At 29.1% G+C, this 17,929-nt stretch overlaps 1 protein-coding gene across 8 annotated transcripts in view; it reads left to right on the top strand.

The window, feature by feature from the left end:
• Nucleotides 1-17,801, top strand: part of LOC111630631 (protein mothers against dpp-like) — a 49,212-nt gene extending 31,411 nt beyond the window's left edge. For 2 of the 8 annotated variants that reach the window (XM_023374763.1, XM_023374767.1), the window contains 4 exons: nucleotides 3,859-3,960; nucleotides 4,046-4,267; nucleotides 6,750-6,910; nucleotides 15,777-17,801. In XM_023374763.1, the coding sequence (XP_023230531.1) occupies nucleotides 3,859-3,960; nucleotides 4,046-4,267; nucleotides 6,750-6,910; nucleotides 15,777-16,016 (725 nt within the window). In that variant the 3' untranslated portion in view covers nucleotides 16,017-17,801. Of the gene's footprint in view, nucleotides 1-3,858; nucleotides 3,961-4,042; nucleotides 4,268-6,749; nucleotides 6,911-15,776 lie in introns of all 8 variants that reach the window. The other 6 variants (XM_023374760.1, XM_023374765.1, XM_023374764.1 and 3 more) reach the window with 3 other exon arrangements.
• Nucleotides 17,802-17,929: the final 128 nt, after the last annotated feature.

Genomic DNA, 17,929 nt, shown 5'->3' with positions numbered 1-17,929 from the left:
TATCTAACACCTAAATAGAGGTCATTTTCCAACAGCATGTTCTTCTGAGAAACATCCACCCTTGGCAGATTATTCACATGCTACATTGTCTTCTCTTATCAAACCAAACTAATGATAAAATGAATAAATGAATAAAATGGCAAAATGTTTGACCAAGATTTCTTCCCAGTACTATTGGGAGGAAATCTTGGGCAAACATTTTGCCATTTTATTTATTACTAACAAAATACATGATGTTTTTTAATTTATCATATACATCATGTTCATAATATATCACCACTACATGATTAAAGTATCAGTTTCATATTTTGCATCTTTCCTTTTTGAGAATGAACATGTGAATTGAGTTTTGTCAAATTTCTAAGATCTCTTCCAAGTTTTTGGTCATCCTTGTGATGTGACCTTGAAGTGTTATTACTTCCTATTCATTTTCATAGACAAGATTTATTGTAACCCCAAAAATTACAATTAGACAATGCTGGGAAACATTGGATGAGTCATTTTCTTTATCCACAAAAGTGATTCTGAATTCTCTTAACTTGGCTTGTATCTGAGAGGAGTAATACAAACTAAGTCTGGCCAAAAGATGTATTGAGTGTTGTTAGGTAATGTTTATGTATGTAAGGAACTAGTTGCTTTTTACTACACACTTGAATGTAGACTTCAGAGTTAATGGTCTCTAGATTTCATGAAACATGAACATTGTGGGTCTTTAGCCCAATTGCCATCAACATATTTTTGCCAAATTTCTCTTTTCAGTGAAATTTTTTGGTTGCAGATGGTTTGCTATTTTGGTTTGCTGGTTGGATGAGGTGGTGTGAATGGGTTGTCAATCCATGATCATTGCTGGTGCTAGGATGGGTGCCAGTCCACCTTAAAATTCTCTTCCCCACCCATTCACACCACCTCATAATTCACTCTCTCCCTGAAATAATTTATTTAAATTTATCTATAATGACCATTATTGGGATTTCTTTCAATATAAATTGATTGTTAGTCAAGTAATTACACATTCTCACAATTTTTTTCTGATTATGTCTTACTAAAAATTGATCATGAAATTTTAAAAATTAGTTTGATGATAAAATGGCAGATAATAGCTACCCTCCCTTCTAAAACAAGTTCTTTCCCATTTCTGCCATCCCAGAATGAAAATCTTAGGCCATTACGGCATGATGACATCAGGTTAAGTGATTTGTCTTGTCCTTTGAAAAAGCTGGGCAGACACTGACATTAATGATTTTCTTGACCTGGAAGCAGAGAAAAAGCAGAAAACAGCTTCTAAAGCTGTTTTCTGCTTTCTCTGCTTCCATCCATGTCCTCCACTATTTGTTTCATTGTTTGTGGTTCACTTCAAACTTTTCAGCTAGTGACATGTAACGCAGCCTAACTTTTCCTTTGAGAGCTTGCTGTACTCACCTCTGCTGGTTTCTGTCCAAATGGATGTTGGATTGACTCAATCTCTGCTTTTTTTCCTCACTTCCAAGCCATTCTCAAATATTTTCAAATTATCACAAAACCAGCTTCAAGCATATCCTTAGGCAGTAGAGTGACTAATTATATTAGCTTTCATCATATTTGGATTTAGTTCACAAATTACTTTCACCTTTCTCTTGGTAGCTACCTGTTTACTATCCACCACATTGATTTATATTAACTTCATTGTTGGCAGATTTAGGGCATGCCAAAAGGCTGTAGACAAAAAAAAATGTTCTGACCATCCAGAACCAATTTCCACTAGTTTAACATTTTGTCTAAGTTTTTTTTCTTCATGCCACAGTAGTCCCACAAATGTGAGTTAATGTGGACTGAGAAGGTAACGAGTTACTGAAAATGTCAAGTTTAATGGCATAGCAATGATGCTAGAATAAATAGCAGAATTTTTGAATATATGCAAATTAATATATGTATTAACTATGCACCAATAATGACTGTTTCTATTTATAGTTAAATTTTACTTAAAGAAAAAATAATAATAATAGCTATTTAGTGGCTACTTTTGAGTTAACTTAGTGACATTCACATTGTGGTGTTTTGCTGTGGCACCTTGGAAAAAGGGTTATATTTGTTAACACAAAGAATTGATGATATTATTGATTGTCATCAGTGAAGAACTTATTTGATCATAGTGTTAAGTTATAATAGTAAAAATTAAATTACATGAATTTTTTCCTTTTTGAACAACACGAGTTTTATGGAATGTTGTGAGTTGAGTTTCCAGTACTCTTCTGTATAGTTTAAATTTGACTTTTACAGTTTAATATTTAAGGAATGTGATTTGATCTTCCCTAACATTTTATAGGCTAATTAAATGTTTTGTAATTTAAATATTTATTAAAATTTAGATGAGCTGTAAAACTTATACACATCTGACCAAAATGTTTTTCATCATTTTGATCTGTTACATAAATAGTTTGATCTGTCACATAATGCACTTACTTACAGAGCTAGTATAGATATAAATGTACTGATTAAGTGTACTAATATAAAATGGAGACAGTGAGGGTATGAGACTCCATTACATAATTTTTATTAACCTTAAGATTTTAACATGGACATGATGTTTGTTACTGACAAAGACTGCACATTCTATGTCAAAGACAGGAATATATGTCTGGGTTTTTATTGTGTCTGATTCTCCCCAACCTATTAAGTCATTTCAGATTAATTATGCTTACAATTCATAAGTATATATATTTGTTTAATGTATACTATATTACACATTATAATGAAAGTGAATCTCATCAGCTGAACTACAGTGGTGTTTCGTATAAGGTGCACGTCTGTTAAGTGAAAAGTCCATTATACGAAACGCATTTTCTCATAGAAATACATGTTAAAACATAAAATTTGTTCCGCAGTATAAGATAATCATACTGTAACATAAAAAAAAAATGAAAATGGAGCAGTCACCAATTATGCCGGGTAGTTGGATGTTGTGAGGAGGAGATGGAGGAACACTTTCTTCACACATTCATACAGATACAGACTTTTTACACATTGCAGCAGGTCTCTTTTTATTGTTTTTTTAATCGGAGTCAGATTCAGGAGAGGCTACCGGAGCTTGCAGAGTCAACTCCTCTTGTTCCATCCTTTGTTTTTGCCTGCTGGCTTCTTGAAAAACATATCCAAGGTGATCTGTTTCTCTGTCTTCTTCAACACCTGTCGGAAATGATGGGCAAGGGTATCATTGTAGAGATCATTGATCCTGTTGGCATCAGCTCTGTTTGGATAATGAGTGTTGGTAAACTTCTCATTCGACAAGGAAGTTTTTTGTCAACTTTCACTCTTGATGATTTCTTGCTTTGTTTCAATTGAAACCACCTTTCTGTTTTTTTAGAAGCCATGATTTGCATAATACTTGAATAAATGTAAATACTCTGCACTGAGGTAATGTATGTAATAAACAAGGAGCAAGCCAAATCCCAACAGGAGCTCTGTACTTCAGATATACTAATAATATATTCTAATAATACTAATATATTATAAAAATAGCAGATTGTCATTGGCAACGGCAAAAGAGTGAAAACATCATTCGCACTTGTTCGCAGAAAGTTTGTTGTTCACCTCACGTAACGGCCAAACAGAAAGTCTGTTGTTCGCAGCGTTCATTATATGAGGTGTACGTTATATGAGGCACCACTATATATCTTTCTCTGTATACTGTATAACTAGCAGCTAGTGTTAACATATTCAATAAGTATGCAGTAAATAATAAATGAATAAATAAAATATTTTAATATCTAACTACTATTTGGGCATTTATAATATGGATATTATTTATGGTTTTGACCACATTTTAATATTTGTTTTGTAGCTAATTTATATAATTTTTTTTTAAAACAACTTTTTTCCTAGCAGAAACACCACCACCAGCATATAGTCCAGATGACAGTCAACCTGGATCCAATAGCAGCCAACCACCACAACAACCAATGGATACATCTAGTATTACTTCTGGTTAGAAATTTTTGCTATTTGAAAAAGATTTTTTTTTTTAGGTATAGAATTGTAGTACTTAGATAATGTTTTATTTTTACAGTAGATGTGTCTCCAGTGACATATCAAGAACCTCAATATTGGTGTTCAATAGCATATTATGAACTTAACTCGAGGGTTGGAGAAGTATTTCATGCTCAGAATCATAGCATCATAATTGATGGATTTACTGATCCATCAAATAATAATAACAGGTTTTGCTTAGGTTTATTGAGCAATGTAAACAGGAATTCCACAATTGAAAATACCAGACGTCATATTGGAAAAGGTAAACATTTTCTGTAAAAATAGAATATATAATAATAAATAGAATATAATAATGCAAAAATAATATAAATCACATCAACAAAATTAAGTGTTTGTATTTCAGTTTGTATGTAGATGATTTGGTATTTATTCACTTTATGATCATTGGTTTTTTTACAAATTGATAAGATTATTTATATTAATCATTTTACACAAAATATTTGTGTTAAAATGTTTTTGGAAATTTTTTCGCTACATATTTGTCATAGAAGAAATTTGTAAATATACACTACTTACTTCATATTTCATATTTTCAATGTAAATAAAATACAAAATTTGTATTTGTAGAGAGAAGTTTTTAAGGTTAAAAGTTCCAACATAACACAATTGATGCCAATGAGAAAGTTTTTGCAAATAATGAAAGGGTATAATTGCAAAAAATGAAAATATTTATTACAAGATAATTAAGTGTAAATAAATATTCATGCCCTACAATGACACACAGTTGTGTAGTGAAGTTTACTATTTGTAAATTATTAATTACTTAAAAACAGTTGGCTTAACTCTATAGTGAATTATCATTACAAAGAATACATTTTCTATATTTAATTTTCTAGAATTTAAAAGTAAAGAAGAATTGAATATAGTTAAAAAGTTTTTTATATATTTTTATAAGTGAGAATTTTAAATGCACACTTAAGAAGCATAATTCAGAAATACTCATTGAACGAAATTTGATATTTTTGATGTTATTTCATAAATACTGATAACTTTTAATTAAAATTTAAATCTTAGTTAATACTGCTTTTGGTAAAGCATGAATATGTTCAAAAATTCTTAAACATTAGTTTTGAGAGCTTTTGTTTATATTAAATGTAACAAGACCATGTAAAATTAGATTTCTATGCAGTAATGCATCTTAATTAGTTGTGTACGTAACCTTCTCTAGACTAGTCAAAATCATCAAATCAGTTTCTTAACTCATTAAAAAACATATTTAATTTTATTTATGAAAGAATCATTTGAAAACTATATATTAATAATAAATTGTTTTTTCTAAATATTTATACACTTTTTAGAATTTATTTGTTGAAATCTTAAAAAATATACGTAATAGCTTTTCAATGTGTTTATATTATTTACACTAGAATAATAAGCAAAAAACCACATTTAAAAACTTTGCGTTTTCCTTATCATTAACACACATTTGTCTTCTCATTCTACAAAGAAGTGATTTGACACCATCATCCCACAGGCAAAAACCAATTTCCCTGTACAAAATCAGAAGAGGTTTGTGATGATGAAACCAAAGTTGGATCATTATTTTTTCAATTTTGATTGACAGTTATTTACTTTATATTTATAAAACATTTTTATGACTGTACTGGTAATGTATTTCATTTCTTTCCATTTTATAAAAATAGAAAGAAATGAAATACATTACCAATATTTCATTTCATTACCATTATTTATTATACAATACTATAAGTATTGCATAATAAATAAATTTTAGTACCAATATGATAGCATTACATTCAAGTTGCTAGTTACTATGAGCTAACTGTAAATTCTATATAGTATTTGAAAAAAAACTACTAACTTCTTGCTTTAGAATATCATTTTAATCAATACATGTGAATATCTTGAGAAATTTGCATTCTATGAAAAAAATATTCCAGATAAAATGTGTTTTCTGTATAAGGGAGCCAAAATTTGAAGTGTTGGTTTCCCCATAGATGGAACTATTATTGATAAAACCAATAACTTCAGTTTTTTAAATGGAAATGCAACCTTAAAATTTTTTTAAAGAATAATTAAAAAATGCACTATTAGAAATAAAATTTAAAATAGTTATTATGATACTAATATAGAAAATAATCAGATTATCACAACTATTACATATTAGTTTATATATTCCAGTTGGCAGTACGGATAATTCAAGAAAATTAGAAAGAAAGATATGTTCTGAGTGCAAAAGAAAGTTTTAAATTATAAGAGAAAGGCTAAAAAAAATAAAATCTGGATGTTTAGGTTCTTAATGACTTTCATAAGAAATTTTTCTCACTTATCTTTCTGAAACTAATTTAAACTGCAGTATAAAATTTATTTCAGTTTTATATTATAAAATTGCAATGTTAAAAATTTTTTCTTTTACTAAGTCACTTAATGTTTTGCTACTTATATTTCAATAAGAATACATTAATTGAAAATAAATCCTGTATTACTTAATAAAAAATATATGGTGTGGAGTACTGTAATTAATAAATATTAACTTTGATATAAAAATAGTTCACTGACTTCTAAATTAGCATCATGTAATGCGCAAGAAACAGTGTACAAAATAAAAGAAAAACTATTGTATTTTACTGTTAATTTTGGAAGAATTAAATATATACATTGAGATAATCAGCTTGAACTGAATATGTTACTTATTTTTAATTTAAAATTTTTTATTTTTAATAGCAAATTTAAAACAAATTGTGTTATATACTTCATATTTATAGGTGTTCATCTGTATTATGTTGGAGGTGAAGTGTATGCAGAGTGTCTTAGTGATAGTGCCATTTTTGTCCAAAGTCGTAATTGCAATCATTCACATGGATTTCATCCCACAACTGTGTGCAAGATTCCTCCTGGTTGTAGTTTAAAAATTTTTAACAATCAGGTAAATTAGAATTTTTAACCTAAAATTTAATTTCTTAAAAATTCTATTAAGTTAAAAATAAATCTCTAATCTAATGTTAAAAAAAGAACAGTAATAGTTATTATAAGGTAAATTCCTTAGAGATTAAATGGTTATTAGCTAGAAATAGGAACCATAATTCAATTTTACACATTAATGATATAATAGTGAATAACAATTTGTGCAATGACAGAAAATATATATAGTTACTTTTCTTAAAAAAATGAATTAATAAAATATTAAGTAAAATTCATGTTTTAATTAATAAATTAAATTTATTTGTTTATATATTATAACTTTTTTATTATTAACTTTATTGTCAATAAATTTGATTTAGATTATATCTAAGGGCCTACTTTTTTGCATTCTAAATTATAAAATTTTGCAAAACTTTATAAATTAGTTTTTTACACTGAACTTTACACAACTCAGTGTTCTCCTCAGGCCCTTTTTGCCAGGCATGTTCAGATGATTTATTTTTGGCTGCCAGGCTGATAAACTTTATAAGTAGTATATATACAAAAAGTGTGACTTTTTTATATTTCTTGAGTATAGTTTGATGACAATTTTTAATGTGTGTTTACCAGAACATTCAAAATTTAAACAAATACATATTCTTTTCAACAGATCAATTAACACATCTAAGTGAATATATCCAAAATTATTTTAACGTGTTTCTTTGAAAATCTTAAAAATATTTTCATCCATCTACAGTAAGTAAATCCATTTAAAAAATATGTGGAATACTGATGATGTGATATATAATTTTTTCTTTGGAAATCAGCTTTTAATTTTTTAAAATTTCTATAATGTTTTTTAAAGTCATACTGATCATTCTGTCCAAATATTATTTGACGGATGAAGTAGGCAAAAGTGCATTTTAACATAAAAGATTAGTGTTGTTATATTTAAACATCAAATTAAAAAATGTATGTATTCACATACTTGTGTGAAAATTTTCTCTCTTATTTTGATAAAAGAATTAATTAAAATCCCTAAATAAGTGGCATAAAAAAGTGAAATCAGACTAATTTATGTAAATGTACAAAATGTCTGTTTTATTATTTGTTAACATTGGACACATCAATGGTCTTTTCATGTAAAACTATGCTTGATGAAGATGAATGGCTTTTGTCAAGACAAGTCTCCTGTTCCTGTTGAAAGTCTGGCATTCTGTTGATTCCAATAAGTGGTTTGTGACAAATAACAACTCACTCTTGGGATAATAATTTATGTACAACCTTTTTCTTTGTACTGTTCCTTTATTTAGGATTCTATTCCACAATCTGCTAATGATATTTTATAACACTACAGCAGCATCTGCAATGGCATATTTAATTTGACCAACTTCCAATTTTATTGACCAATAAACTATAGAATATGATAAATCTTGCTGATGAGACATGGTTAAATATAACTAAAAAAAAGTGTTTTCTGTAATGCAATACTGATAAACTTCTGAGAGTTGGAGTTAAAAGCAGTTTCTACCTTTTACAATTACTCATGTAAAACAAATCATAAATACAAATTTGCAATTGTTTACTGTGTGATATTACTTATGTCTAAACTTTCTGGATTAGCTGTAAATTTCTATTTGTAATGCATTATCCTCTAATTGATTTGTGTGTGTGTATACACATATTTAAGTATTTATGTATACGTGTGTATATATAAAACTATACTAGTCTCACTGTATAATATGAAATGTTTGAGTGGAAGCACCTTTTTAGAAAAAAATAAAATGATGCAATCAAAAGGAAACATTAAGGTTATTACCAAAAAATTCTGAATCTTAAAAAGTAAAACAGTTTGTTTTATGAAATTACCAAGTTTTTCTTTTGATATCACATGATGTGATATGCAAAAGATGGTTTTTTTAAAGTTTGTTTTGAATTGTATATTTTCCCTCTTGTTGTTTTTTTTATTTTTTGATATTTAGTCATGAAGCAAAGAAGTTAGGTAGCATTATTAGATGTTTTTATGAAAATTTCAAATTACAGTGTACTCCCAATTATTCTGACTAATCACCAGTAGTGAAGGCACAGATAATGTGGAAACTGATAATCTGCAAGTCTGTTTTAATGAAAGCTAATTGATTTTTCTTTTACTTAGTTTTTAATTTTATATTAAACTAGCAGGTAGGCCGGCGATGCTTGGACAAAAGTAACAATAGGGAAGATTAACATTATTATGTTATAGTCAACCTTACCCGTTTTCACAGAATGCAAGAATTGGGTCCCCTGTTTCCGGACTGATTAGAGAAGTTTTAGATGGGTCTAAAAATATGTTCGATTTCCCGCAAAAATGAAAAATCTGCATCTGCTTCTTGTACATCACTTTCTCTTAACAATTTCATTGTTACTTAACACTTCCATTGTTGATGGAAGTGTTAAGCCTTAATTCTGTTCCTCTTCCCCGTGGGGAGGAATTTCGAAAAATCCCTTCTTAGTGTGCGTTCTCGTAACATACCCTAACTGTGTACCAAATTTCAACTTTCAACTCCTAACCGTTTGGGCTTGTATCCATAATGTATATAGAAGCCTTAATGTTGTCTCTCCCCCTGGGGGGATTTCGAAAATCCCGTCTTAGTGTGCATTTTCATGACATACCCTAACTGTGTACCAAATTTCAACTTTTAACTCCTAACAATTTGGGCTCTGCGCTTATCATCATCATCATCAACTCGTCTCGATTATATATATAGATATAACATAATAGTTTATATATTATGAATAAAATAGATTTTGAGAACATAATTAATTAATATTAAATTCAGAAAAATTTATTGAACTAGTGCTCCACAGTTTACAATCAATTTCTTGTATTGTGTTATTAACTGAGAATGACAGGATGTCAGCTAGATATCATCATAAAATGTCATTAATTCTGTGATATTAATGATTTATTGATAAGGAAATAATTTAAAACATTTTATTCAAACAATTTTACAGCTTATTTAATGAAGGATAAAAAAAATACAGTATACACATGAGTAAAGCCATATTATTCAAGGATTGACTATACAGTAAGTATAGTCAATCTTCAATATACACTTAGATTCATTGAATATTATACAACATATATACCTTATTTTACTTTTAGTAGATAGGGGATGAAATCAGGGCTATTCAAAGGTATTGCCTGGGGTGAAAATGAAGATGATGATTTAGAGCAGTGGTTCCCAACCTTTTTTCATTAGCGTACCCCTTGACATGTCATATCTCTAGATTGTACCCCTTGACATGTCATATCTCTAGATTGTACCCCTCATTTAAGAAATTTAGTGAGTAATCGTATTGTTAATTTTACATATTGTAACTTTAAATTAAAGAAAAAAAACTAAAAGAAAAAATGTATAATAAAGTTGTGATTGTTGCTAGGAACATTTTTTATCTAATAATTTTTTAATACTATTAGTTTGTGATACATAATATATTATTTTTTCTGCCATAATAACTAACTTTTTTCTGTACCCCTAAACAACCTATCGCGTACCCCTAGGGGTACGCGTACCACAGGTTGGGAATCGCTGATTTAGAGGAAGAGGCTGAAGGTGAAATTATAAAGAAGGATAGGGAAGGGGATGAAATGGAAGTCTTAAGGGCACCTACATTGCTTTTATTTAAAACAAAATTAAAAATTTATATTCAGTTGTGGAACAGTAGTTAAGAATTACATAAGTGCCCTAAGTGATGGGCACACAAACATAACATATTTACAATACCCATTGTACTTGCAATGAGGGAATCAACAAAGTTCCATATGACAAGACAATAAACAATACGTACAAACAGAATAGATGCCCATGTTACAGAAGTTATAAGCAAGGGACACTCGCAAAGTGAATAGACAAAACATTTCAACTTGCAATGAGAGACTGACAAGACAATTAACACAGGACATAAAACAATGAACATATGCAGATAAAAAAACCACATGTTTAAAAAAAAAACTGACAACACAAAAGCATGCCAAACTAGGAGTATGCAAACAAACATATGAAACATTGCAACTTGCAGTGGGGTCTGAAAATCCTCGCTAAGGAAGAAAATAAACAGATATATACAGTACATGGTAATAAAATACAACAAAAGTGCCCTAGATAGGGGGCTTGCGACTACTATGAATACAATACATATTGCAATTTGCAATGGGAGACCAACAATTTCCTGAAAAGCAGGTTGTCTAACAGTTGGTTGACACTTGCAAGACAGTTGGTCTTCTTAATAGCTGAAGATATTGAAAATCTGAGTTGAATGCAGGAAGAAGTACTATTGAAGACATATATTTAGTTTGTGGAGATGAAGTTTGTGTTGAGTGCTTTGTGGAACACCATTGACAACACCAAGTATGTATATTTAGTCTGTCAAGGTGAAATCCTCATTCAGTGCTTTTGTAGAGCAGTTTTGAAGACACCAAGAATATATGTTTAGTTTCTGGGAATGAATTGCTATATTCTTGTATCATTCCTCCATAAAATGAACACATCATCTACATATCTTTTGTATAAGATTGTCCCCCTAAAATTCGTAATAGCGATCTGTTCTAATCTGCATAACCTTAACTCGCAGAGTAAGCCGGTCATCTGGCTGCCCATTGGAACCTCTTTCATTTGTTTATAGATTCTGCTTTCAAAGCTGAAGAATGATTGAAAGCATATCAGATTTGCAATTAGCTCCATAAAATTGGATTCATTTTACCATATGGGTTTAAACTGCACAAGGTGTCAATTAATACGTGATAACATGAATCCAATTTTATGGAGCTACTTGCAAACCTGGGTCCTAAAGACATGGAGCTACTTGCAAACCTGATATGTTTTCAATCATTCTTCATCTTTGAAGGCAGAATCTATAAACAAATGAAAGGGGTTCTGATGGGCAGCCCGATGCCTGGCTTACTCTGCGAGTTAGTGTTACACAGATTAGAACAGATTGCTATTACGAATTTTAGGTGGGACATAATCTTATACAAGAGATATTTAGATGATGTGTTCATTTTATGGAAGAAAGATACAAGAATACAGCATTTTTTTGAATGAAATAAATAAAATATGATTTAAAACTTAAATTTGAGCAAATTAGTACTACAGAAGTGCATTTTTTAGACATTGGAATTTCATTCAAGAATGATTCATTAACACGTTAACCTCCATCTGACTGCCTGATGTCACTATAACCAATGTAGTTTCACTCAAAGTTAAATTATCCTGGCTTTGTAAGACGTTTTACATCCTAGTGGTGGCCTCTTGCGTACATCTATAAAGTTGGCTTCGACCACCGGCCATCGTATGGCCTCGTAAAGTGGTTCGACAGCCAGCAGTCAGAGTATTTTAATAAAAATCTGTTTTATATCTGATAATGTTTTTTTAATAGTAAATAGTTAAAAAAAAGGAAAAAAATATCGAAAACTAGTTTAATTATTCTCTTTTATTGCATATAAAGTAAATAATATTACAAAACAAAATCAAAGTATATAAGTGCAAAATAATATATATTTACAGAAAAAAACAACATGTGCAGTCCAAACAAATTGTAAAGTACTTTTAACACACAGATGTAAAAACTTTTAATTAGGTGAGCACATGTAATTACAGCGGGTTTGTAGTTCATTTAATTTTTTTATCTTCCCTCTACTGACTGTTATATAATGACCCTTCTATTTACATTATAATAAAATATTAAATATCAAATTTTCTCATTGTGGCCAGTAAATATGCAAAATATCATATTACAGGTGGCAGTTAATAAGTTCTTACACTGATCCTAGCAAAAAGAAAACAAAGAAAGACATGAACAACAAGGTGACTAAGTTCACATACAACAGAAACATGTCAAATATTGTGAAAGAAGTTGCAGATTACAAGAACACAAGATTACTATACATAAGGGCTCCCACGGTTTATAACTTGCTTAGGAATGACAAGGATATGATCAAGAAGGAACAACAATCTGGAGTATAGAAGATACCATATTAAAATGATCAATTAGGTTTGAACAAAGAGTATGTGGGTGTCACCACCAGAAACCTCAACAAAAAGCTTAAGGAGCACGTATACGATGTAAACAAGGGACACTATTCTACAGCACTATCCAGAGTGGTGCAAACTGATGGTTCGGTAGTTGAATGGGCTGAGGCCAGAATTGTTACACCGATATGTTCACTAACTCTGGCATTAAGTTTGGAAAAGTTCGAAATTTATAAATCCAGCCTGACTAGCAAATGTTTAAACTACAAGGATGCCACAAGCTTACCATCGGCATGCAAATATATGATCAATAATGGCTAGTAAAAGATGCATAGTGCACAGTCAATGTAATTTTATATCTTATGTTGTTATATTTTATTTTATTTTGTTCTACTCTATTTATTTTGATTTGCTCAGTTTATGTATTTAATGGATTAGTTATATTATTTATACAGTAATACCTTGACTTACGCTACCCCGATTTATGCGAACCCGGAGTTATGCAATTTTCAAATCTCGTCGATTCGTCTTTTGTTTGAGTGCCAACTCTCGATTACTCACTCCCCCCACACTATTGTTCAGCTTACATGTTGGGATGTGTTGCATGGAATCAACACATAGCTACAATTTATTTTGTGTTATTTATTTCTGTGTTTGTTATATCTACGGAGACTTGAGAGACTCTATGTGGTAATTTCTTGTAACCGTGAACGAATAAAAAGACAAGATAAGATTAATGAGAACATTTATTAGTTTACATACATCCAACTTGGATTTTACACAAATTGCGAAATTATACCCCGACTTATGCGAATTTGAGTTATGCAGTTATCACTCGGTCCCACCTATTGCGTAAGTTCGGGGTATTACTGTATTTTATATTTTGATTTTTAAGTAAATATTCAAATTGTTTTAAATTCAAATTTGTTATTGCATATTGGTTTGATTATAGAACAGTTGTAAACATTCCAGTAAACTGATAACCTGATGATAGCCTGTTGATCAGGTTGAAAATGTTAGTTAAAGTAGTAAAAATGGTTCTCAGAAATAAGATGTATATGTTGTATAGTATAGTCAATCCTTGAACAATATGCCTTTATTTAGGTCATTTAATTTATGCCTTCACATTCTGGTAGTAGTTCTGGCACTCAATATAGATACCATTTTAAATAGCAACAGTTAACAATGCATATTTTAAAAAATTTTAATGGTAATATTTTGTATTCCTGACATAAATTTTTATTGAGAGGTATGCATGCATGGATAATCTGCACACAGATAATTGAGAGTATATTGTAAACAAACTTTAAAGTATTATTAAAATATCAAGAAATTTTTTTAAAAACAGTCATGGCTAAATTTAAAAATAAATTCATATGAAAGATCATTTCCTATTAGTTACTATTATGTTTAAGTAATATATATTTTTCTATAACAATACTATAAGCATTGATAATTTAAATACATCCTGTATTTAAATTACCAATACAGGATGTTAAGAACATCCTGTATTGATAGATAATTTTTCCATATTAATATTCCTTTTATGTGTGCATGCATACACACATGAGAGAGAGAGATATCTATCAGTTACACATTTAAATAGAAAATGATGTACAAATACAAAACGTTATCTCACTAAATGTTATTAGTATTGATTTCATTCAGTGACAGGTTAAAACAAAATTACTTTTAACAAATAACTATTTCTCTTTGTTAACAGTTATTCATTTTGAAATGCTATTGAATGTATTCTACAGAAAAACATAATATACATAATCACATGAAACAAACTTGATGTAACAGTAGAAAATTTAAAAATGGTAAACAAACCGGTATTCTCTGCTGATATGCAAAGGGTTAAAATAAACTTATAAAGAACCGATTAGTTTATAATTTGCATAAATTTTTCTGACATATCAAATGGATATCATTAATCATTTGTGATATGAGATTTATTTATTATTTTATTTTAATTTTTAATAATCTACTAGTTTCAATTATTGGGGCATTCAATTGCTTATATATACAGTGATCCAAAAGTCAGCAAACATTTAAAAAATTGATATTTTAGAAAAATTAAAATTTTGACACATGGTAGATTAGCATGGAAATGCATAGAATCACAAGGGGATTTTCCAGAAAAGTGTCAAAATTAGTTCCAATTATGTCCATCTGATAGTGCCTTACTATGAATGATGTCACATCTTTTGAAATTGTCACTATTACAGATCATTATTAGGTTAACCTGGAAGAAAGGAAAGCATTGAATGTTGTGACATTCATACAGGGTGAAGTACCACGCAATGTTGCTTTTCCTTGAAACAACTGTTACTGTCATTGTTTAGAGAATAATGATAAACCATTTCTTTCAGAATGAATGGCCACCAATGTCTCCAGACCTGATGCCCTGTGACTTTTTCTTATGGGGCTACCTGAAGTCATGGGTTTACAGAGATTGCCTAACATCATTGGCAATGCTAAAAGACTATACAATGGAGGTCTAAATGATACCTTGAGAAATGCTGTTTTATGCTATCAATAATATCATTACTCATCTTTAGGCCATGCTTGACAATAAATTATGCCACATTGGCATTTGTTATGATTCAGTTCTTTACAGTGTTATGGATGAAAGTGTTACCTAGTAGACATAATTGGAACTGATTTTGACACTTTTGGGAAAAAACCTGCATGATCCTATGCATTTCCATGCTAATCATGTTACTACACAAAAAATTCACCGAAATATCAATTTTTTTTCAAATGTTAATTGATTTTTGAATTACCTGTATATGTTAAAAACAGACAGCTATTTTATTTATATTTAGCATAATTTTGATTAAATGAAATTTATATTCTAATAATAATTTTCTACAGGAATTTGCTCAGTTGTTAAGTCAAGCAGTAAACCATGGATTTGAAGCAGTATATGAATTAACCAAAATGTGTACCATTCGGATGAGTTTTGTCAAAGGATGGGGAGCTGAATACCATCGCCAAGATGTCACTTCCACTCCATGCTGGATTGAAATTCATCTGCACGGTCCATTACAGTGGTTGGATAAAGTACTCACACAAATGGGTTCACCACATAATCCTATCTCATCTGTATCGTGACAAAAACTGTTGTGTTGTACAATCATTGATATTTTAATGTCTGTCTGTGCTCAGGAAGATATTCATAAAAGTGAATGTAAAAATTTAATCATAAAGAAGTTACATTTTTTTACTGAGATCAGACAAAGATATATAATCTCATTCTAATTTTTTTCTCTCAAAGGTTACATTTGTACATGAATGGTCACAAGAACATCGCGTTTGATACAATTCTTTAGTTGCAGTTCTATCTTTGTATCCTATTTTAGATGTGGAAATGTGTTCCTTGTTAAATATATATATATATATAAACATGAAAATACACATAAATATAACTTGTACAGCAGCTGTTTTAAAATATTTCAGATGTTTAAGCATTTACTTGGGGATGATTTGAAACTATTACAATATTTGCATTTTTACTTTTTATTATTCTTGATTATGTTTGAAACTTTAGTTTGATCAACTGAATTTTTTCTAATGACAGTTGCTTTTTCTTATATCTGTCATTAAAAATACTTTTTTCCACTATTGTACAGTTACACATATAATTGTAAAGAATACCAAATCATGCTCATTTCATTGTGTTGTTCTAGGATGTTCACACTTGTCTATAGAAAATAACAGAGGAAGGATTGCATTATCAAACTGCTTAAAATAGATCGAATAAGTGTAAAGTAGATCTGATGTAAGTTAGGTTACTTCAAATATTAATTTCAGTATTGGTATTACATTTAGACATATGAAATATTTAAATCTAGTTTAAAGGTTTGTTCTCATTGTTGTAAATATATAATGTTCTATGAATTGTATTATTCGCAATGTATGATTATGTATTGAGTTAAATTGCGCTCTCTGTGATTTATAGAATACTGTCACTTTATACAGTAACAATCATAGTTTAATTCTTTTACATCAGAAGTGCTAATATAAATATATTATGTTATAAACTTTACTGAATGGGATAATATTCAGAATAGTAATAATTTAGTTTTGTATTTCAGATAGTTTATTATGACACATAGATGTACTGTATCCATCCATTTAAAATCAAAATCAGTATATATACATATATTTTAAAATTTTTCTAGCAGAAAATAAAATAATTGAATATCTTTTTAAATATATATATAATTTGGTGTGAAGAAATTTTATTTTATATAATTGCTTTATTGCATAAATGATAAAATTTCAGTACAGTGTATTGCTAGCTTTATAAGATATTTATGGAATACGGTTTTAATGTACAGTATTTAAAAATTCCTTTAACAGAATGAAACTTGGTAAATAATTACACTACTATATAAGAAAAAAATATTCAACTTTTAGATGTGCATTGTATTATTTTGATTCTAAAGTTTCTTAAATTGATGAATTGTGACGATTACAATAATTATGTAAAATTTATATTCACCTGGACAAAAAAAAAAAAACAGAATATGTTTCTTTTTCTGATACTTTGCTCATGTACAAAAAAGGGATTATGTTTTATATTTTTTTAATCATAAAACCGGGGTGAAAATGTAATAGATATATGCAGAACATTTAATGTAAATAAATATCATCAGTGTCTACATTTTATCATTAATTAAAATGATGAATCATCATGTAGATTTGCACTATACAATATATTAAATGTGAAATATAAACAAAAAAGTTGTAAAATGGAAGAGTGAAGACAAAAGTTAACAATGGAAAAAGATGCTTTATTCTTATGAGTTTTAATTTTAAAATATATTGAACATTGCCTTACTTGTCTGAATCTCACTTTATTTGCATCAAAAATTAAAGAACAATGTTTAATCAGTTTGCCTAAATTTCTGCATACTGCAAACTTTTTCTCTGTGAAAATACTAAAATTTTGATTTTTCATTTATGTGAATGAATTTCTTTCAAATTTTATATTATATATATAATGTATTACTATTATATAT

This window comes from Centruroides sculpturatus, unplaced genomic scaffold (genome assembly GCF_000671375.1).
Source record: "Centruroides sculpturatus isolate CEXI.00-Female unplaced genomic scaffold, Cexi_2.0 scaffold348, whole genome shotgun sequence".
Lineage (NCBI taxonomy): Eukaryota > Metazoa > Arthropoda > Arachnida > Scorpiones > Buthidae > Centruroides > Centruroides sculpturatus.
The sequence above is the reverse complement of the archived record's forward strand: the minus strand, read 5'-3'. Positions and strand labels throughout refer to the sequence as shown.